The 23,202-nt window shown below is 36.1% G+C and overlaps 1 protein-coding gene across 2 annotated transcripts; it reads left to right on the forward strand.

The window, feature by feature from the left end:
- On the forward strand, window positions 1-22,081 carry LOC139693801 (UDP-glucosyltransferase 2-like). Of its 2 annotated transcripts, none has more exons than XM_071592082.1 (9): window positions 1-232; window positions 1,135-1,281; window positions 6,742-6,965; window positions 11,426-11,665; window positions 13,893-14,115; window positions 17,088-17,239; window positions 18,654-18,885; window positions 20,731-20,950; window positions 21,581-22,081. In XM_071592082.1, the coding sequence occupies exons 3-9, from the start codon at window positions 6,744-6,746 to the stop codon at window positions 21,882-21,884; spliced, it is 1,593 nt and encodes a 530-aa protein (XP_071448183.1). In that variant the 5' UTR covers window positions 1-232; window positions 1,135-1,281; window positions 6,742-6,743; the 3' UTR covers window positions 21,885-22,081. The 2 variants fall into 2 exon arrangements, with proteins under 2 accessions (XP_071448183.1, XP_071448184.1); XM_071592083.1 differs by lacking the exon at window positions 1-232 and adding an exon at window positions 594-814.
- Window positions 22,082-23,202: the final 1,121 nt, after the last annotated feature.

Below are 23,202 nucleotides of genomic sequence, written 5' to 3' on the forward strand. Positions count from 1 at the left end.
TCAATTTAGTTCTCCCATCGCTATTCAGCCGAGGTCAAGCCAGCAAGCCAAGAGGTTCTTGATAATGCTGCTCACTGAATTTTGATTAAAGCTACCACGAAAGCGCGGCAAGGAAGTGCTTTCAAATGCTCAATGCTTTCTCGCAACTAATTGATATGGTGTGACAGTGAAGTACTGCAGGAGAGATAATAAGCCACACGGTCATACCCAAGTAATGTGCTATTGTCCAAAGGTATGTGCATTGAGGCGTCTTACTTTTTTCATGGACTTCGAAACCTCTAATTACAATGACACTTAAAAGTGTGGGAATTCAAAAACTCCTCTCAGCTTTCTGATGTTACGAAATTGTAATAATTTATCATATATTCGTTCTAACGTATTCAAGTGCAGAACAGATAGATTATAAGATGTGATTTTCCCCACTGGAAGAATAGGCAGTTGTTTGCACTTTCGGGTATCGCATTTGTTCCCGAATCGAGGGCTGCTAGTGTGTCAAAAGTAATTCCGTCCACTGTGGCAGCTGAGTCCTGTGTGTTCATTTAACTCAGTGGAATTGTTCATATTTTTTTAATACCCCGAAAGAAGAATTCATTGCCAAATTTAATTCGTTCAGACAGGTTAATAGTTGATTTAAGTGATTTTGAATGCGTACGAATTAAATCCTCAGGCAAGCTTTCAAGCCACTCCTTACTTCCTCTTTGAGACTCGTTTGAGTGGAGGCTTCATCTACAACCCCCTACGTTTCAATTTACCCAGCAGTCGACCACGAGGGAGTGTGATAAGGGCATTGGATCACCAGCAAACAGTATAAAAGGTGATGATTTGCATTCGATTTTATTTTATTTTCGGGTTGTTCGTGATTATATTAATTGTTTTGCTCACGAATTTAATCAGAGTCAAATGATTCCTTTTTTCGAATTGTAGTTAAAATACTACTTTCCCGCAGACAAAAAAAGGAAACGGACGACATGAATCATGGTGAACAGAATGCTTTTGAAAGACCATCACTTCCTCGGAACTTCGAATTTCTGGGTCGATGCTCTTTAGCGTATCGTCCGCAATTTTGATATGGATCAAGAAAACTTTTTTCTACTAGTAATCATTACCTTGCGTGCTTGCGTGTGTTTATTTTAGATTGGTGTGCGGTGAGATGAAGAGGCAGAAGAAATAACTGGAGTGATAGCTTCAGAGTAATATATGGTGGGGAAGAACAGTAAACGTGGAGTGGCCTCTGTACTGAAAAGGACACTGGGGATAAGGGAAGAGATTATACTAGAGAAGGTGAGTGATAGAATACTATGGTTGAAGATAAAATTGGACCCGATAAATCTAACGGCAATCCTGGTAATGCTGCTGAGTAATCACCTTGAGGAAGAAATAGGCTGTTTGTAAGATAAATTAGAAGATATTGTTGAGACTTTGCCAGGAAGGAAGCACCTAATAGTGAAGAGGGATTGGAACGCGAAACGCGGGGTAAGCGAAGGAAGGAATGGGAGAAAGACGGATCAGAGAGTGCAGTTTAAAAAATGAGAATGATCGTGGAGATAAAGCTGTTGAGTTCTGTAGAAGAAGGGGTTTGTTAATAACTAACACCTGGTTTAAGCATCATCACAGGCAATGGCAAGACACCGGGAGAAACAGGCAGATACCACTAAGATTCGTATATCAAGGATAGATATAGATTTAAAAACCGCATCATCAACTCACACAGCTTCTCGGGTACTGATGCACACTCGAACTAAAATTTAGTTTTAATCAAATACAATTTTAAATTCTAAAGGATTAGTAGTGGTAGGTGAGTGCCAAAGTGGAATGTTTAAAGGTTTAACCGGAGTAACGAGGAAAAGGGGCCAAGAAAATCTTTAATAAATATTTAAGTGAAGACGGGTATGAAAACCGTTGGAGACAGGTGGGCGGAGCTGAAAAATGGCAGTTAAGGAATGGCAGAGAATCAAGAAGTCATGAGTCACCGGAGAAATACTTAAGAAAATAGATGGAAGAAGAAAATGGTAGAGCGTAAACACGAAACTGGGGATAAAAATACTCAGAGAACTAAACAAACGGCGATAAACTATTAGGGCCAAAGAAATGTGGTGGGAAGATCAGTGAGAGGATATGGAGAAATTTTGGATACAAAGTAAAGTACAAGCACTATATTAGGTCAGAGGAATCCCAGTCTTCCCAGCAGTCGGTTAACGAGAAAAAGGAGAATGCGACGATACAGCTGATGACTAATCCGAAAAAGGACTTGACTTGTCGATTGTTTAGAAAAGTGGAAGACACTCTGAGATAAGTACTTGAGGTCCTAAGGGGAGTTCTTCGAAGGGGAATATTGTTCTAGGTAGGGTATTTTCCTCAAAATATTACATGGCTGGATAGTTTCCAGTCACACCTTGCATGCGCTGAGTAAATGGCAAGTCAGGGAAGGTTTGGAGCTGGAAATGAAAGTGAGTAGCGAGATGACTAAATCAATTAGTTTTGCAGATGATCAAATGATGGTAATTCAGACTGCCAAGTGTTGCAGTTATTATTGTGTGCTTTTATGGGGACAGTGCGAGTTGTTGGATGAAATTAAACCGCAAGGTTAAAAGTAATGAGCTTCTCAAGAAGAAGGAAAGCTACGCTAAACATTGCAGTAGGAGGGAAAAATCTAGAGCAGGTAGAGGAATCTTTGTGTATGGAAATGATTTTATAGACAAAGGGGCATTGTAATGAGGACAGAAAGAGAACAATTGATTTTGCGACAGAAGTATTGAAACGAAGAAGAGAATTAATGACGGGCATACTGAATGAAGATGTGAAGAAAAGATTAGCAAAATCTTTAATATGGTGCACTGTATGAATGAAACCTGTTCTTCAAGGCAATGAGATGAGGGTAAATTGGATACTTTTGAGATGCGGGTGTGGCAGAGAATGAAGTGAATAACTTGGACTGAGAGGGAGACAAACGCCATAGTTTTAAAACGGGTGGACGAAGACGGGATATTACTCCGGGAATTCCGGAAAAAAACAGAAAGTGGGTGGAGGAAATATTGAAAAGTATGTGGAAGGTCATAATCTCGTACATAGGAGAGCGTTGGGAAAGAGGGAGAAAGGGAGTGGCCTTTTTTTAGACTGCATGAAGGCAGGCCATGGTATCTATTGTACTGTATACGACGATGAGTTAAATGGAAGAAGGGGTCATTAGGTATCAATTTCGCCCAAATAAAGAGATCTATCGATCTATCTATTCGAGAGCGAGGGGCATAGAGGATGGATTTTCCTTGGTGCCGCACTTACATCTTAGAGGATGGGGATTCGAGAAAGGCGGACAATGGGACGAGACTAAAAGAGCGAAGAATCATTGAACTGCTCATGAGAATGGCCGTGGGGAAAACGGAAGAGGTTTTTGCTTATTTGTCTTACTCATTTTTTTAGGAAAGTGCTAAAAAGCTACTAAAAACGTCAGGCCTACAAATAGTTTGTTTCGTAGAAAAAATTAGTAGATCTGTGGTGTGTCTTGGAATATCTATAGTGACATTTTCTGTTGCGCATTTGGCAGTATGGGCTGGCAAAACTCACTTTGAGAATCAAATTCTAATGAGGAATTTGAAGGAGCCTATTCGCCTTGTTTCAGTTGCATACGGTATAGTAGTTTTTAGGGTAGGCGACCGACAGCTGAGGTATTTACACCATTAGGGATGGACAGCCAAGGATGAAGGGTGGAGAGAAACCCATCGTCGGCGTTAGCCTGCTCTTAACGAAAGACGCCAAGGGGTCCACAGTTAAAACGTCCCATCCGACGCACGGCGCACTCACTCAAAGTGCCCTCCACAAAGCACCTCGAGTAGGGATCGGGATACCACTAAAGTAACTGCCGCACCCGGGATTTGAGCCCAGACTGGGTGGTACGTTAGCCACCATACCATCTCGGTCCCCGTTTTAGGTGGTGTCAAGAGAAATAAAACTCTCTTTGATTTCCGACGAGATATAAATGTGGTTTTACCTGTAAGCCGGTAGTATGAGTCGTCTCATTTTAACGATGGACTTAAATTTAAAATGCACAAAAATAGCCCATAATTGATGACACCCAGGCAGGTACTGAGGTCTAAAATCGATCGACCAGTTGACTGCGCTGCTCTGTCTTTGCCACTGCGATCTCCTTAAAAATAGCTAAGTTGTTTTCTTCAAAAACTCTTTGAGGGTTTTTAGAAAAATTAAAAATGACCAGGAACACATATTCAGGAACTAAAATAGAAAAAGAATCAGGAACTAAAAACATTTGCAACTCTCTTAAACATTTAAGAATATAAATTCTGGTTCACTGACTCTCTCACAAGTTATATCGACTGGACTGGAATAAATTGTTATATTCGGAAGAGAGGATCTTCGAACCTTTTTTTATACACAAACAATTCAATCCCATTTTTCCAGTCATAAGTGCAGCGAGGCACTTACTCAAGGTTATGAGGGGATATTTTTGAAAAAAATTATTAAACTAGTATGTCCCTAATTGCAATCTTCATTCACATCGACTATTTTCACCTCACGAGCCTCAGTTAAGGCTCCGTTCTACGTATTATTATTTTTACCGTTATCATGGGAGATAAATGAATTTCCACACATGCCTAATTATTTTCCACTCATTAGACGATTTCCGAATAATTTGGAATTCTACATTACCGAACATGAAATATTTTGAATGTATTTGTATAATATATATTCCATATTTTTTGTGTGTTTTGAAATAATTCGAGGTGATGAGTTTCTGTTTAAAAGTTGCAATAATTCTCTATTTCAAAGCAGCGGTAGGAAAATAGTAGATCAACCCTTCAATGTATCATTTAAAAAAAGAAAAAGGATGTAACAAATTTTTCTGATATATTCAATTCCTGCCTATCAGTTTTGTTTCCAGTAGAATACGTATATTTCATGATTTTGTATGCGTGTACATGATTATAATTATTACAGTATCATGCAAGAAGCATCGCCGTTTGAAGAGCGCTTTCATTGATTGTAGTTTTGGGAAATCAATGAAAATAGACTAGGAAGGATGCATTATTTGCAATATATTTTTAGATTGACAAAGCAGGAGCACTGAAAATTGAAAATATTGAAAAAGGCCCAAAAAAATAAGCTGTCTTATTTAAACCCATTTAATTATATTATGAATCAGATTGATAAAATGTCCAAATTCATAGAAGAAGAACATTATTTTCCTGTCGGTTAAACTTATACTAGAGTTAACTCCGAGAATATTTTATTGTAAAAATTGCCGATCATCGTAGGAAGACGCCTTTCCATCAAGATCGCCAGAAACACCCTTCAATATAGCGAGTTAAACTGAAAGTGGTGTTTCTTGCAGTCGAGTGTTCCGCTGTTTATTGATGGAAGCTTTTTTCCTTGTTAATGCACATGTTGATGAATGCCTTGAAAATGTTCTAAATTTTTTAAGTTTATCCGAACTGCTTCAACTAAATTTCCTACTGCAGGTAACAAGTCGTGAACGATTTAAATTTTATTCCAAAACAGACAATATCGTGCATTCCTGCAGGAGGACAAGCGGAGGTTCTTCATTTGACATTATTTATGGCAACAAGAGTTGAAAATATTAGTCAGATTATCCCTTAGTGGTTGGGATTCCCCCAGCGTAAATGTATGTTTTCCATCAGTAACGTGTCTTAAAAAAGTTTGAGGTATTTTATTTATCTGAACGAACAGAGGAAATCACGTCAACTATACCAACGGCGTAATTCAAGTGGTGTTTGATGTTATTGGGAAAACCTTTTATTAACTTTATTTAAAACGCCCGCCCTTTTCGGTGGCTTTGTAGACGCTCGACATGACCCTGTAAAGTTGGGAAAAAATGTGGCAAACTTTTACATGACCTTTCAACTGCCAAAGAATCAAATTCGCGGAGAGAATACAGCAGCGAAAATACTTAGAATAACTCTATTAATAGGTTTTAATTTCAGCTCTTAATGGAAATCGTAATTCTTAATAACTTATGCATAAATGTATGACATCCGGCCACCACAGATCCACCATCGGTGGTTTGGATGGCAATATGTTGACAGAAATAAAATTCATCAATTGTATGAAATTGCTCAATGAAAAAAATCTCCGTTGAAACAAAATGACCGTAGCTGTCGGGGCACCCTAATTTAACCACAACTACTTCAAAAAACATTGTATCCGAATTTTTGCGAGCTGAACAATGTCAGTCATGGATTTGATGGGTCCCACTGACACTTCATGGTATCTTTCCAGCACTCTAAAGTTATGTAAACTCTGCACTTTTATTGAATTGCTCTGAATCGTTTAATGGCATGTACCCTGTATTGTTATCTGTGCTGAGTAAAAATAGTCACCTTAATATTTTCAACTGTTAACAATGGTAAACTCTTACATGGATGGCATTCCACAACAATTAGCTACAACATAACTCAACGTGGAAAAGGAGATCTAATAAAGGGAAGAGCGATGATATGGCATCTGCTTGTCTATGTTATATACTATTAGAATATGCCTGATTAGTTATTTATAGTTCATTATTTGTGAAGCACAATTTGATTAGGGAAAACCATGTAAAGACTTTGGTTTGTCTTTGCGATATTTCACAGCATAATGTTATTGGCATTTCTGGTTAATATATCTTAAACTTCAGATAACTGTGTCAACGTTATAACTTGTCTGATCTTAAAAGTAGTCCTTAAATTCTTGTTACCCATACATGAATTATCTCAGTCATATTTGTTTCAGAAATGGTTCCAAAAATGTTTGTGTGCACCTTTGCTGCCTTATTATTTCTCTCTGGTATGGATGCTGCCAGAATATTAGCACTCGTGCCAGTGGCTTCCAAGAGTCACCACATTTGGAATAGTGCTCTGATGTTGGGATTGGCAAAAAAGGGTCATCAGATTACTGCTCTTAGTCCAGATCCACCAATAGAACCTAATCCCAACCTTAAGCATATGGTACTAGAGGTAATTTCATATTTTTTTATTTCATTGATGTTAACATAATCAAGAAAATTTATAATTAATCTAATTAACTATAATTTAGCTGAACTATATTTACAGGCTAAATACGCAGTCCAAATGATCTAAGCTAAACAGGAATATGGTACCACATGTACCAAAAACATTTGTATTCCAGGGTTTTCCACCTATGGCATTTTTTTCAAACAAACATTTGCACAATTATAGCATATAAATTGGGGGTTCGGTAATGCACTGGGTAGAGATCTGGGTAACTGAACGAGGTCTCCTATTTGAATCTGAGGGATGCCTTTGGGCACTGGAATCTTAATCCAAGTTTTGTAATTTATTTGGAAGACAAATCTTTCTGCTAACTCACAGATGTCACAGGAAAATTAACTAGCCCCCTACCCTGATGTATTAATTTTACATGACATTAGGTTTAGTATTAGGTGAGCTCTACCCTCTCCTAAAATACCAAATTTTTGATAGCTTTCTGTCAGCTACAACTTATCCCATATAAACTCTTTATTCCAAATTTTCGTAGATCCTTGAGTAGTAGAATGGAGATTTTATTTAAATCCCATGGCTTTATTTTATTTCAATTCCCTAATGCCCATTTTATCTTGCAATCAAGTACCTATTCCTGGATCTGAGCTATCATGATTTTTCTGATATTCTCTTTCTATGTCTAAACTTACTGGATTAACATCCTTACAGCATAAATCCTGTATTTATTCTTTCCCTCTCTCCTGAATTTTTTCTGGTTCAATTAATAATTTTCCGACCTTTTAATTCCATGCCTTTCTTGTCAATTAATAATTATCTTTTTAATTTTCTCAGATTTACGCTTCTTACTTCCTGATGGTGCTTTCACCTTCATGTGCAGGAAACCTGTTTTCTCCTTCCTTTGTGAGTTCTATACTCACATTGCATTCCACCATGCTTCTCCTTTTAGTTTTTCGCCCCAGTTTTTATTCAACTCTTGGTAATTCCTTTCTCCTAATTCTTAGTTTATATTCTTCCATTTCCTTCTCATTAATCATCTTGTCTATAATCTGTCATTTTTTTCTTGTCATTAACTTATTTACTCTTCCTGTAGGTTCTTTTTAAGCTTTAGATATCCTTTTTTTGAGATGTTCCCATCTGTGTTCTACCTTTCCCTTCTCCCTGTCCTCACTCATAAATTTTTCCATTGACACCTGATACTCTTTATCCTCTATCTATATATATCTCTATAATTGGTTCCCAAAAATAATTGAATTTAGGGATATTTAATGGTATATAAAGATTTGTCTTGTAGTGTTGTGCAGTCAATTTCTTGGTCATACATGTAGCATGAATATTTGGGATACATTTATCCTTACCCAACTGACAAAATGTTTTCACCTGTATCTCAGTTTTATTTTGCTTAATTTTAAATATAAAAATATGCAAGTATTCAGAGTATATTGTCATCATAATGGTCGTTATTGATTGGTCGGCTAAGATTGGTTGACTGCCGCCCTCCATCCTACCCTATCTGATGCTAATTGGCTTATTTCCTGGCATTTTTTGCAATGTACTTTCTCCTTTATTTATCCCATGTATTTGTCCCTTGGCCTTCCTCTTGGGACTTTTCTTTCTATCATATTCTTCATGAATCCATTGTTCCTCAGGGTGTGGCCAATCCATCTGGTTATTTTCTCTATGGTGTTCCCTTAGATCCGTGCTACAGTATGTCCATTTTTCTGTATACTTCTTCATTTCTTATTTTATCTGCCCATTTCATCTTAAGCATCCTCCTTCAGCATCAGGGTATGAAAGCTTCTAGTCTTTTCTGGTCTTCTTTTTTGGTGGTCCATGCTTCTGATCCATAGAGTGCCATGCTCCATACGAATATTTTCACATATTGTTTCCTTGTCTATAGTTCTATCTTCTTTCAACACACCTTGCAGCACTTTGATCAGAGTATATATTCACTTAAAAATACACACTATGTTATTAATATTGTTATCATTTTATATTATAATTGTTTACATATAGTCATAATTATTTTTTTTGCAAGTAGCATACGACACATTCAAAATGTGACCGATACTCAAGGTGAAAGTCCAAATTAAAATTTTCAACTGAATTCATAATTAAATAAGATGGTTTTCTATGTTAAGTGAGTTAAATCAAAGGAAATTGATGAATTCTTTGCACAATGTAAAGATTTTAATAAGTGTATCATAATATTAGGTTTGCATATGATCTCTTAATCTGAAATACTTCCAGGTTGGTAGTTTTTTCAATTGCTGAAGTAGGTGTGAGAGGTGTGATAGCCACAGAAGATCTATAGTACAATGCTTTCAAGTATATATTTTAGCTTACAGCATGTCATGCAATTTTATTTCAAGCTAGTTCCAAGAAATTGTAGAGCCCAGATAGGCTCTAATAGCTTCATATTTCATGAGAAGTTTGTTCACCATTCCAAATACATGTATCTACCGCTGAAACAGAGTAGTTTTAATAATTACAACTTCCAAATATCAAGTCAAATTACCATGAAAACTGAATACATATTCTCATAAAGTAATAAAATAGTCCAAGGAAGAGGATGCTGACATAAATAGCCATTCAAATAGTTATTGAATAATTTTTGCTAATACATGTAATAATAAACCTCCCAGTGTGACTTCTAACTCAGCTTAAGTTGTTCTCAGGATCATCAACCAAAGGATAGAGAGTAGGGCTAGTGATTACTTAGGGGATGATCAGTTTTGGTTGAGGAAGGGGAGAGGCATACGTGATGCCATTACAGTAATGAGATCACTAATCGAGAGGAATATAGAAAACAATCAGGAGGTATTTGCCTGTTTCGTAGATTTCGAAAAGTCATTTGATAGAGTGAAATGGGGAAAACTCATGAGTGTATTGCAGAAAATAGGAATAGATTGGAGGGACAGGAGGCTAATCAATCCACAACCTGAGCATGGCTCAGACTAATCAGGTGCGAGTGGGAAACAGGGGTCCAGATGGGCAGTGTTAGAAAGAGGTGTAAGGAAGGGTTGCCCATTTTCACCGGTGCTGTTCAATGAATATGGGGAGGAAATGATTAAAGAGGCTTGAGAAGAACTCTAGATAGGATTGAAAGTCAGTGGGAATTCATAAAATCATTTAAGTTTGCTGATGACCAAGCTTTAGTTTGCCAGTTAGCCAAGCATTCCTGAGTGAATTAAAAATTCAGTGTGATAGAGATGAGATGATAATAAATATAAATAAAACAAAGGTAATACGATTTTCCAGAAAGAGAAAGGCTAAGTTAAACACCTAAATAGGAGGGCAAAAACTAGAGCAGTTGGAATAGTTCAAGTATCTTGGAAGTGTTTTGGACCAAAATAGTCAAAGTAGCGGGAATGTAAAGTGAAGAGTTACACTGGGCAAAGAGGTTTTCACAATGATGAGGGAGATCAGTGACATTGGGTAAGGATATTAAGAAAAGTCTTATCAAAAATTTGATATGGAGCTTAGTTATGTACAGTACGGAAACATAGTAACTGAAGCAGGATGATAGATGTAGATTGGAGGCTTTTGAAATGTGGGTGTGCAGGATGGAGAAGGTGATGTGGACAGAAAGGAATAAAATGAGGAAGGGCTAGTTATGGTGGGCAAGGAGAGGAGATTGTTGGGAGAAGTCAAAAAAAGACAGGAAAAATGGATGAAGGATGTATTGATCGGAAGTGGGATGTTGAAGACTGTAATAGAAGGGAGAATGTTAGGCAAATGAGGAAAGGACAGGAATAGGATAAGGATGTTGGATAGGATGAAGGTAAAGCAGAAGTACACAGAGATGAAGAGGGGATGTTGGGTTGTGTTTTGATAGGAGAGGCAAAACATTTCTTTGGTGGTTGTGTCCATCCAAAACCCACCTTAGCTGGGAGATTACCTAATAATAATAAAAATGTAATACTAAGAAAATTTAGGAGGTACGCCAAAGTCCCCGCCCTTGTAAAATAAAATTTGTTCAATGGGTAACCCTGTAAAATCCAATTTGAGGTGGCTAATTTCCTGGGAGGAATTCCTGATTAAGACATAATAACAAGGATTGTCTCCATGGATGTCATTTAGTCTCAAAGCCAGCAGTTGCAGTTATGTCCATAACCAGTTGAAGTAAATGATTTTCAATTACCATCTCAAGCACTTAATGTTTTTAGAATAGTCTAAAAAAATATTTTCCAATTTTTAATTTCATCATGTAATGAAAATGTTTTATTGATGCCATTTTCAAATCCTTGCTTAGAGAGCTGGTTCTTGATCAAAAAAAATTATATACCTCAAAGTGCATAAAAAAAGGAAAACCTTTGTATGCATATCGCATGTGGTAATAATGCATAATTACATCATTCAACAAACTATTTGCTAGGAATTCCCATCTCAGGAAGGCAGCCAAGGGAAAATCAATCCTGCATACTTTTAATTGTTAAAAAGCATTATTTTTCCAGGGTTCATATGAGAAAGTAAAAGACTTGTTTGACTTAGAGTCATTGGTTTATGACTCTCCTCTTGATGGTGTGCAAGTTATTTGGACATTGGGCATAGAGATATGCAAGCATCAACTAGCAACAAAGGCTGCCAAAGACCTGCTCAGCATGCCTCCTGATTCTTTTGATCTAATAATGGTTGAGGTTTTTTGTGGTGAATGCATGTTTATGTATCTTCATCACTTTGGAGGCGGGACAAGGGTAAGTCTTCATTAACATTAAAGTAAAGAACCAGAAAGAACTTGTTCATTCTCTTTGTAAATAAAATATATTAATGGCTAATGGTCAGGCTACGATTTCTTGATATGCTAATTTTTAGGTAGCTATACTTTTAGGATACTCTTCCATGGAAGAGAAACAGGTTCCTTTCAGGGCTACCTTAATCCGAGGGAACAAAAAGAAGTCTGCTAGGGTAACATCAGGATTATAGGGGGGATGGGACAGCGTTGGCACCTCGTGTTTGGCTAGGAACTCGTGTACTTATAGTGTGTTGTAGCAAGGCACGTTGTCGTGATGAAGATGCCTCATAATGGAGATGGCTTTCCTCCTCCTGATAACCCATTTTCGGAGTCTTTCCAGCACATCCACGTAGTTGGCAGTGTTAACTGTCTGTCCTAGAGGAACAAACTTCTTATGGACCACTCCTTTACTGTTAATAAAGACAATGAGCATTGTTTTCACTTTTGATTTGCTCATTCTTGCCTTTTTAGGCTTGGGTGATTGGTCGGTGTGCCACTCAGAGCTTTGGTGGTTTGTTTCTGAATCGTATTCAAAAACCCAGGTTTCATTACCAGTGATGATGTTATCCAAATAATCAGGTTCATTTTCAATACGTTGCAAAAGTTCACTTGAAAATTCCGCTCAGTTGGTCATTCATGACACATTCAGCAAGCAGAGGTTTGCCATAACTGACGTCCAGCCGCTTCCACAGCTTGAAGAGCACTGACACTGATTTTGTGGCAAAGCTTAGGGCTCCTCTCACCTACTCCAAGTGGTTCGATCCCTCTCCAACCAATAAGAGCAGAGCGGGAAATTTAATTGCATTACTTTTGGAACGCACCCTGTATGGCTTCCTCCCCCTCCTAACACTGTCCATCCTGACTCTCCATCCACCTTAAACACCTGAGCTCATCCATACTTAACATAACCATCCCTACATAACATATCATATACTTATCCATAACTTGTATACACATGAATAAATTATGGATAAGTCGCCTCTCCTTCTAATTTACTCTGCTTTCCTTATCACATTAATCTACCCAATTTTCTCAGTTAAAGGCCTTCTTAAAATCTAAAAGGCAAACAAGTACATCCTGAATGTACTCTGTTCATTTCTATTGGTGATCTCATTACTGCGAAGGCATCATGCATGGCTCTCCTGCATGGCTCTCTCTGTTCCAAACTCTAGCTGATCATCCCCCAAGTAATCACTCTTCTTCCTCTCCATCCTTTAATTGATGACTCTATAACCATCTTAGCTGTATGCAGTATCAGACTTATTGCTCTATATTCCTCACATATGGCAGCCTATGCCTTTCTGGAATGGCACCTAAAAAAGATCTTTCCACCCAATTCTTCCTATATGCTGTAATTAATGCATTGAAACTCTTTCCTCCACATTTTTTAGATCCTTAAGTAGTTCTGTGGAGACATTATCTTAACACCACAGCCTAATTTGATTTCAATCCCCTTTGTGTACTTTTTATCTCACAATCAAGTATTACTTTGACTTGATAGTGTGTATGGATTTGTCTTTCTTACTTCCTAATAGCATTTTTACCTTACCTAAAAAATGTCATTTAAAATATTTTTCAGATAAGGATAAGTGTACCCACCTCCTATTCAATAATTTATAATTGTCCAGGAGGCCGCTCTTCATAGTGGAGAATGAAAAAACTTCAGTTTTTTTAAGTAAGAGTACCAGGCCTGACATATTTTTGATGCCAGTAATTTTTCAGTAAAAAGCAGCAAAGACTCATCAAATGTGCTTATTATCCATTGTATTCCCTAGATATGAATGTGTTTCTTAAGTATTGAGAATGTAGGCTAATCTTACACGCATGTAATCAAGAAAAAGATGTTTATGTTTGAGGTATAATTGCAACTGAGCAAATGTGCCAGAATAGGAAACAATTATGTTATTACGAAAAGCCACTAAATATTCACCACTTACCTTTATTACAATATGGCCACTCACATTCTCCCAAGGGGTGGGGCAAGGCAATAGATCTTATTCCATTGGCTCATCCTATTTATTGTTTGCAACTCAAATAGTAGATTACTCTAGCAACCCCAATAATAGATTTTTAACCTGTAAGATGACTGCCTATATTGATTTTCTCCACATTGCAAAATTGCATCCTGTATCTGAAACATAATGTGCTAAATCTTTTGGAGATTTACATTTCAATCTGATTTAATACAGATCCCTGTGGTGGGGCTAACAGCCTATGGAATTGGACCATGGACAGATATATTGACTGGAGGGTGGACACTTCCATCTGTATTTGCTTATCCAATTCTTCCATATACAAGTAAAATGGATATATGGGAGAGGTTTTATAATACATTGGTGACAGGAACTCACTGGAGTGGAATGCTTTTCCATTACTATCCCAATCAGCAAAAGGTTGCTGAACATGCCTATGGTAAGAGATGAAATGTTTCACATTAGTGGATAATATTTATTTACTGAATATTAAATGTCTTTTACTGTGTCATTGTTAAACATTTCCAATAGCTACTATGGATGTGAAAATTCATAGCAGAAGTGATTAACAAAGTGTTAACTGGAGTGGAATTGGTTTCACTAATTTTATTTCCTGAATTTTAAAACTAATTTTCATCTGTCTTTTCTGAGAAAATGTTAGTTTTTTAATCATTGATGCTAAATTCAAATAAATGCAGTCATTAAAATATCCACTCATGCACATCAAAATGAGTTATACATCTAGGTGTATCAAAATGCCTGAATTTCACTGAGTAAAAATCGGTCAGTTTACCAGAGATCATGGAAAGATTGTTTCAATAATTTATTCTAAAATTATTTTTCTTATCTGGGTTTCACTTTTTCAAAAGTTAGTGAAGAATTTAATTTAAAATACTGCCCTGTAATTGATGGTTTCCGGTATAACTTTATGGAATGGATTCATATTGGAAATAAAAAAAATAGTAACTTTGTGATTCCACTGAAAATTTATTATGAGACGACCCAGGTTTTGACATTCAATGTCAAAGATGACGTTGAACGTTGAAACCCGGGTCATCTGGTAATAAATTTTCAGTGGAAACACAAAGTTACTATTTTTCATTGCCTGCCCTGTATGTATCCCAAATTAGGTCTTTGAAGGTATAGGAAGAGGATAAGTGTAGATTACAGGCTTTTGAGGTGAGAGAATGGAGAAGAATGGAGAAAATAAGACTGACAAAGAAAAGTATTGACAATGGCATTTAAAAAATTGTAGGATAAGGAAAAAAGTTACAGAGCAAAATATAAAGAAGATAAAAGAAATGGATGAAGGAGATATTCAGAGGCAATCAGATGTTTAAGGTCATGACAGAAAGGAGAAGGTTAGGTAAGGGTGGGTTACACCCATACATACATCTCAATTATATGCCCAGTTACAGATAATGGCAATTAACTCAGTTACAGATAATGGCAATACAAAAATTGAATTGAAAATATCTGTTACTAACCAAAAAAATGTTTCATTGTTTCCATAAGCATCAAAATTAATCGTCCCATGATTATATGTACATTATATAAATATGCATACACAATAAAATGTCAACCTTTGCCCAATATCCCCAAGTATTACCAAAATGTTTTGCAATAGAATCTGATATTCTCTGAAATTTCTTTGACCAAACATTATTTTTCCATCATATCTTTTTAAATTTCAGAGATAGGAAGAACTACTTTCTTTCAATATTGAAAGGAAATTAATTTTTCTCTCTGATCATACAAATTTTTTACTGGAACAAGATTGAACTTAAAATTAAAACACTTCGCTTTTCCACATAAAAACTTTTATTTACGACCTAGGTTTCCTTGTGGTATAACATCATCAGGTAAAAACACAAGTCAAACACAGTATATATAGCTCTGGATGGAGGGGAAGAGGAGGGAGGGAATAAAGCAAGGATTGGTGGAGGCAGGAAGAGGGGGCAGAGGAGGAGGAATGGTAACATTGATAAATTAGCAGGCTGGGAGAAGGAATTACTATTTTGTTGAAAATATAAAATAACAAAAAAATACATTGTTGAAAAACAATATATATAAAAAAAAGTTCTGCTTGGTGTCGATTAGTTGGCAGAGGAGTGGGGGAATGGGTATTGTGAACGGCACTGGGTAGTTAGGTGATTAAGTAGCTGGCTGGGAGGGGTTACTACATTGTTGAAAAGGCTTTGCTTGGGGTCAGTTTAGTTGGCAGATTGGAGAGGAAAATACAATAACGGGGAACGCGAAGGGTAAAGAAATTCGTTGGTCAAAACATAGGTCGTAAATAAAAGTTTTTAATGTGGAAAAGTGAAGTGTTTTAATATAAGTTCAATATGAAGAATTTCCACCCAGTGACGCCAGAAACTGTTTTATTATGGAACAAGATTGTTACATTAGAAATAGACATTTCTGACTAATGTAGATATCCACTCTGCTTGATTTAGGCTAACACATTCTACAAACCAGTACTTTGCAGTACTAGTCCCATTTGAGTTCCAGTTTCAACACTACAAGTTAAATAAAGACTCCTCTAACCACATAATTTAAATTTATAATGTTTCTTAAAAGGACCCGGCACCAAATTACATAATAACCCAGCATATCATCAAATTTTAGGTAATCCTGTTGGTATAAGATTTCCCTTTGCCTGCAATCAACCTATACTTTGTTGCTGCAGATTAACTGCTACATGAAAAAACTGATACAGTTATGAATAAGAACAATTACCAATGACCCCTTTTTTAATTGAAGACCTTTCAGTTGAAGAGTATTCCGCACGTTATGGTCATGATGCAGTTAGAAATACCAACCAGAAACAGGCCATTATTGAGCCTTCCTATTTCTGTTCTGAAAGAATGAAATGTTTACTTAATCAAAAGACTGATATTGTTTTCAAATATATTTTTTTAATTAGAAAATCTCTACAATAAATGGCCAGAATGTTGGTTTTGCTAGGAGTGGAGTAGGTCACCTAACACTTAGGCCAACAGTATGTGAAATTCAAAAATCAGAGTAATATTGGGGACCAGTTCCTTTCTGAGTGTCACTGGTGATTTCCCAGGAAGATCTGGTATCCAGAAAATCACAAAGCCAGGGTGAAGGTGAGAGTGCTCACCTGTGATCAAACCTGGGCCCTATAGCCCAATGCTCTAATCACTGGAATACCTCAACTCATAAGAAAGCACAGCTAATAATCTTCACCACAAAATTAAATTATAAATTGCTTAACAAAACTTAAGCAGTATTCTTTCACGATACAATGTTGCCCTCATTTATTATATAGACAATAGTCACTTTTAAAATCAGTACAGGAATACTCCAATCACTTGCCTGAAAGGTTCATGTTTCATTCATTTTTAATGTAAATTGATAAATTATTTTTAATTTTTTTTGCAATAGGAAAACCATTACCACCACTGCAAGAGATAGGTTCAAATATCAGCCTTATTTTGGTTAATAATCATTTTGTCCTCAATGGACCCCAAGCACAACTACCTGGAATAATTGATGTTGGTGCCATGCAGTGCTCTCCACCAAAAGCTCTCCCAAAGGTAAATGAAAGTACAACTTTATCATCAGTAAAATATAACACATTCACACATGAGTTTGCGAAAATTTTTGGTCAATGCTACCTAAACTACAGGAGCAGGGTAAGGTGGAGCCCCCTCCACCTTACCCTGCCAGGCAGACCCCCCTCCACCGCTCCATTCGCGCCAGAGAAAATCAGTCCTACCACTTTTGGGTGCGACCCTGTAGATACCTATCTATAATGAAACCACACTTGGTTATTAGGTTATGAAGTATAAACTTAATAAGTAGGTATACTAATTTTAATAAGTAGAAGTAGGTAGTAAGTATACTAATTTTAAATTTTAATTTAAGTTAGCATGTTAACTTAAATAATTATGAAAGCAGGAGTACAAACACATAAAATTACAATATTTTCAATGTGTTTATCACTACCAACAAAATTTTTAAACCATTGAGTATTATTAAAATGGAATTCTGGTGTGATTCATGCAAATGTTAAAGAGAAATTATAAACCCAAATTCATACCATAGCAAGAAGGAACAAATACTAATAATAATAATAATAATCTTTATTTGCCCAGAAGACACTGACACAGTGTAATAGATACATCAGATAAGTGTATAAATCCAACAAATATGCATCGTTAGATATTATTAATCTCAATTCTATTAATCTAAATCCATTTTATCTCTATGCTAAAGTAATATTATTTTTTCATGCCATCCCTTTGAGAGTTAATTTCTTGAAGATGAGTCAGATATATGAGTCAGATGTTTGAGAGTTGTATGTTATTATTTTCTGTTGATTTTTTGGTCAAGTTATTGAAGAAAAATGATATTAAAACTATTTGAGTTATCTCCAAAATATATTTCCGCCTATATATAAATTACGCTAGCCTCTTGATCAAACATGATAAGTTATTGTAATTCAGGCTACCTAATAAATTTTAGGGATTCATAACCATCCCTAATGGGCGATGTTTTCTCTTTACTAAAAAAGAAGGAATGTTATAGGACTATGACTAAATACCTAGGTATTCAATTACTTTATGACCAGTAGAGTATCCATACATACCTTGGCCAACATGATGCATTTCAAATAAGGAATCAAGTGAATTTATGTTACCTGAGTTTCCCAATTTGACTCAACAAGTATTCATTTAAGTTGGTGGGATGAAAATATATACAAAGCTAACCATTTTATGTTGAATTGAATTGTATAATCAATGTGACATTTATCCTCTCCATGGCCATATAAGGGTTTCAGTCCCATCAAACATATGGAGTTGGTACTACAATTCATACTTTCCACAAAAAAACAATGTTATCCTAATAATCTGTGAGTCAACATTCTCAAGAGTAGATACCAATACAATTACCTCATTCACTATTTTCTCAAATTTTAAAAATCCTTAAACACATGTCTTTACACAGGATATACAATCATTTTTGGATTCAGCTGACCAAGGAGCAATATATTTCAGTCTTGGAAGCAATCTGCAAAGTGAGGAATTGCCAAGGGAAAAGTTACAGATTATAATTGAGACATTTGCTGCCCTTGGGCCAAAGATTCGTGTCCTATGGAAGTTTGACCCAAAAGTCCCTATCGAAGGGCTTTCATCAAATGTTCTACTCAAAAAGTGGCTTCCACAAGAGGATGTGCTTGGTAAGTTTCAGCTGGGTTATCTTGAGAGCAATTGCATTTGAAGCATATTTTTCCAAGTTTGTGAGCCAAGGGAGTTGTGATCTAAATCCAATTTATTATTTTTTTGTTTTGATGTAAAATGACCTCGGCCATTAGATGAACCTAAAAAGATTAATCAACTTTAGATAAATGCCAAAGTCTTATATTCTTCCTTACATACTACTGCTTACTTATCCTATCCATAAAGCTTTTGCAGAGGCTTAACTCTATGTGAAATAAACATTAACTACTTATCAAAGTTTATAATCCCAAGATTTCCTGTAGGTAGGTACCTACCAATTTCACATTTTTAATTCCTCAACTGGTGTAAACCTTTAATTTTTATGCATTAAATTCTGTCGTAAATTTCATGCTGTTATGCATATTTTTTTCTTGCTCAGAATCAGATATTAACTCTAACCACACCAATGGATACAGTTAAAATCACTTGACTTAGCTAAGATTCGAACTTGTGATTCAAATCTAACAAAAATTCTTCCATTAATTGATTTATAAGTAGAATTGCTGTCCCAAAAAGTAAGAAGAATGATTTTTTCCTGATGATGCGATCGGCTGGAGTGGGACAATTTGTAGTTGGAAAGGTTGTGGGAAGTCTTGGAAAAGAAACGTGACCTGCATCAGTTGTCTGTGGGCCATTACAGTATGCAGATTCACTGCTAGACTGGACCACTGCTCAAGGGTCACGCCAAACATTCACATTGCCACATTCCGTGGAGTAACGATATGCGATGCAGATTTCTGTTAAGTTTGGAAAATCAGGTTTGGAAAACTGCACATAGTTAAGGATGCTTAAAGAGATGAAGCAACATCCCAAGGAGTGGTTTTTCACAAGGACAAGATGCTCTGGAAGGATAGAGAAGAGGTTGACAATGAGGAAAGCCCTGGACATCTATCAGCAACTCAGTACGACAACAATTTGCAAAAAGTGAGAGACATGTTCAGTTCCATTTGATGCCTGTGCATCAGAATGTTGACAGAAGAGTGCAATATAAGAAAAACCGCAGTGCATTGCATTCTTACGAAAGATGGCATAAGGAAGGAGATCTTTGCCCACTGGAGGCTGCACCATGACAACACCACCTTCCTCGTGCCCGAGTGCCTGGCCAAGCACAATGTGGCACCGCCACTCTTCTTTTTGTTCCCAAGAATTAAAAGGAGCATGATAAGTAAACATTTTGAAATCCTGGATAACATCAAAGTGGACGTGGCAAAGTACCTGAGCAAGGTTCCCATTCATCCTTTCAAAGGAGCATACTCCAACTGACAGAGGCACTGGCATTGGTGTGTCAATTCACAAGGGTGCTATTTCGAAGAAATTCAGTAATATGCATTTTGATCTCCAATAATTTTTTTCCTGGTTTATTCTTCTGATTTTTTGGGATAGACCCCATATGATATGTGAAAATACATGAAGTTGAATAAAATAGATGTCCTTTTAGATCTGGCTTACCTAGCACTTTCCGTATACTTATATGGTCCACTTGCCGTAAAGATTGGGGACTCATAATATACCAGTAGATCCTTAACTAGTGAAAACCAATTCAATGCCGTTGTCTCAGCTTGAATGTTCTATCAAAAATAATTTGAGTTTTAAAGATAATCATCGTGCTGGATTCATATTTACTGCTATTTGGTTTGGGTACTAACATGAGCTCATGTATGTAAGTATGTACGTGTATGTGTATGGCAGTAAAAACTTTTCAATTTATGATAATTATAAACTCATTTAGAAAATGTTTGCTATTATTTCATGAAATAAAGTGAAAAGTTCTAATGTATTCTTATCCTAAATTGCCTTGAAATTAGGTCATCCAAAGATTTTAGCATTTGTGAGTCATGCAGGGCTTTTGAGCACGACTGAGGCCATATATCATGGTAAGCCCATTGTTGCTGTTCCTTTTTTTGCTGACCAACATACCAATGCAAAAAGGATAGTGGCAATGAAAGTGGCTGAGCATGTGGATTTCATCTCCATCACAAAAGAATCTTTCCTCAGGAAAATTTTAAATGTCATCAATGATTCAAGGTAAATATGAATGACAGTTTTTCTTTCATTGATTAATGAACAATTTCCATTAAAAATGGAAATATTTTTGCAATTTGATACACATCTCCCATAAATTATTCTTACATATATGAATATCAAGCATGTACATAGTGAATTTATCAATACTCTCATGTTGCTTTCATGATATAAGATATGAAAGAGCACTGGTTTTCATTCTCTGAGCATGTATTATAGATAGCTAGAGATGATTCAACAAGGTAATTATAATAATAACACTTTATTTTACTGTTGGTCAACTACATGGCAAGGAATATGGTCAGTAGAGTAAGGAAAAGGAATAAAATAATAATAATACACAAGGAACATTACTATATGGTACAAAATATCACCCAAAAGAAAACATCATTTGAATTACAATTTGCCAACCGAGAGTTCATGAATACTTTGGTAACACTTGAGAAGTAATAACTTCTTAAGTTCAATTTTAGAAGCTGTCACAATTGCCCTTTTTAATAATCATTGGCAGTTTATTATAAATAAGCGAGGCTGCATGATGTGGGTCTTTCTTGGGAATAGTGAGCATTAAATACATACATTATTTACAATGAAGGAAGTTATGAATATGTTCTCCTATTGTTCATATCACAGTTATAACAACAGCATGCAAAAGATTTCAAGATTACTGCGTGACCAGCCACAAACTCCATTGGAACGTGCAATATTTTGGGTGGAGTTTACACTCCGCCATGGTACAGGACGAGTAGAAGGTCTTCGTTCTGCAGGGTTGGACCTTGCCTGGTATCAGTACTTCTCAATGGATGTGCTTGCACTTATATTTATCAGCATTACACTAGGCATAATGGGACCAGTATTATTGATTAATACTCTTTACAAATGTTTTGTGAAGAGAAGATTGGGATGTAGCTCAAAAGAAAAGAAGAAGAGGAAGTGAATGAAAGATTTTGAATAGATGAGTATTCATTGAAAAAATGCTACTGGATTTCTGCTCCAGAGTATTTGTATTTTTTCTTAATAAACATTTCAGTTGCTTCTGAATCAGGGCTACGACCTAGTTCTTTTGTTTAAATTTTCTAACAAAACAATTTTGGCCATGGTTTGCATTTTCACCAATATAGCACAGGTATATGAACAATTTTTCACTGTTCCCTACCCCTCTCTTACCAAAAAGGTCCTTTATATTGTTCCAAAGATTTCCTTTCATTTGAATGTCTCACACTACCAGGAATGGAAGAAGTAAATTGGAATAGTTATTAGCAGTAGTCTCAGCAGCAATAGTAATCGTATTTACAAGCTCATACATCCCCCAAAATGGCTGAGGCCAGTTTGTACACCATAAAATAACTCAATTAAGGGTTCATGATATTGCCTATTGTCCAAGAGTTAGATGTGCTGACAAACAAGCCCACCAGACCGGATGATAATACTTGCAGAGACATAAACTACCCACAGGTTTGTATTATAAAATTCTAAAAGTACTGCCATGTACCTAGGATCGGTTGTAGAAGAATATATACAGAGACATGGAAATAGTTGAGAACGTAAAAGTTTGCAATTATGATGATTTTTATTTGTAATGAACTACTGTTTCACCTCTGAAAGAGTAATGGAACTTTGGTGAGGCCCCATGATCCTATAATATAAAAATAAGCAACAGAGCTTTTTAACTTATATGATCCCACCAAATGGTAATCCTCGCCAACCTGTCCGTGGAATAAAGTTCCTAAGTAAATGAGCGGCAATCATTGCATTTTGGAATGACTTAACTTAACCTTTCAACATGACCATGGGAAAATTTGTTTCATTCATCAGTGGATAGCTATGGAGGTAACTAACTACATTAAATAATTTAATAATGATTATATAATTTTCCAAAACAAAATTGGTAAATTTGATGATTTTTGCCTTTCATTACAAAGCTTTGAGTTTGCTTATCATTGGAATTCACCTTAAAACACTAATTTTACTGCAAGTATTGACGATTCTGGAGCAGTGACTCATCAGAGTCATTACTCATCCAGCCGTAGCAAAGTATAACAACTGCACAAAGCTGGAGAAAGTATACAAGAACAAAGATGAAGGAGGGGATGTTTGAGCAGAAAGTTAAGAACAAATAACTGGTAGAAACATGTATTACAGTGTTTGGATGATTTTTCAATGATTAAGATCAACTCTGAAATCCCAGTCAAGGTGAATGATTTTTACACTCTGAGTTAGATCAAGTCTAAATGAGGAAAATCACTGTGTTCACC

This window comes from Hetaerina americana, unplaced genomic scaffold, assembly GCF_022747635.1.
Source record: "Hetaerina americana unplaced genomic scaffold, ioHetAmer1.1.p SCAF_5, whole genome shotgun sequence".
Taxonomy (NCBI): Eukaryota; Metazoa; Arthropoda; class Insecta; order Odonata; family Calopterygidae; genus Hetaerina; species Hetaerina americana.

What these genes read in the sequence shown, in the direction of transcription:
- LOC139693801 (XM_071592082.1), top strand. Translation starts at nt 6,744, where the DNA reads ATGGTTCCAAAAATGTTTGTGTGCACCTTTGCTGCCTTATTATTTCTC. An exon ending in TTAAGCATATGGTACTAGAG is followed by an intron (nt 6,966 to 11,425) that starts GTAATTTCATAT and finishes TTATTTTTCCAG; the next exon opens with GGTTCATATGAGAAAGTAAA. An exon ending in TCCACAAGAGGATGTGCTTG is followed by an intron (nt 18,886 to 20,730) that starts GTAAGTTTCAGC and finishes CCTTGAAATTAG; the next exon opens with GTCATCCAAAGATTTTAGCA.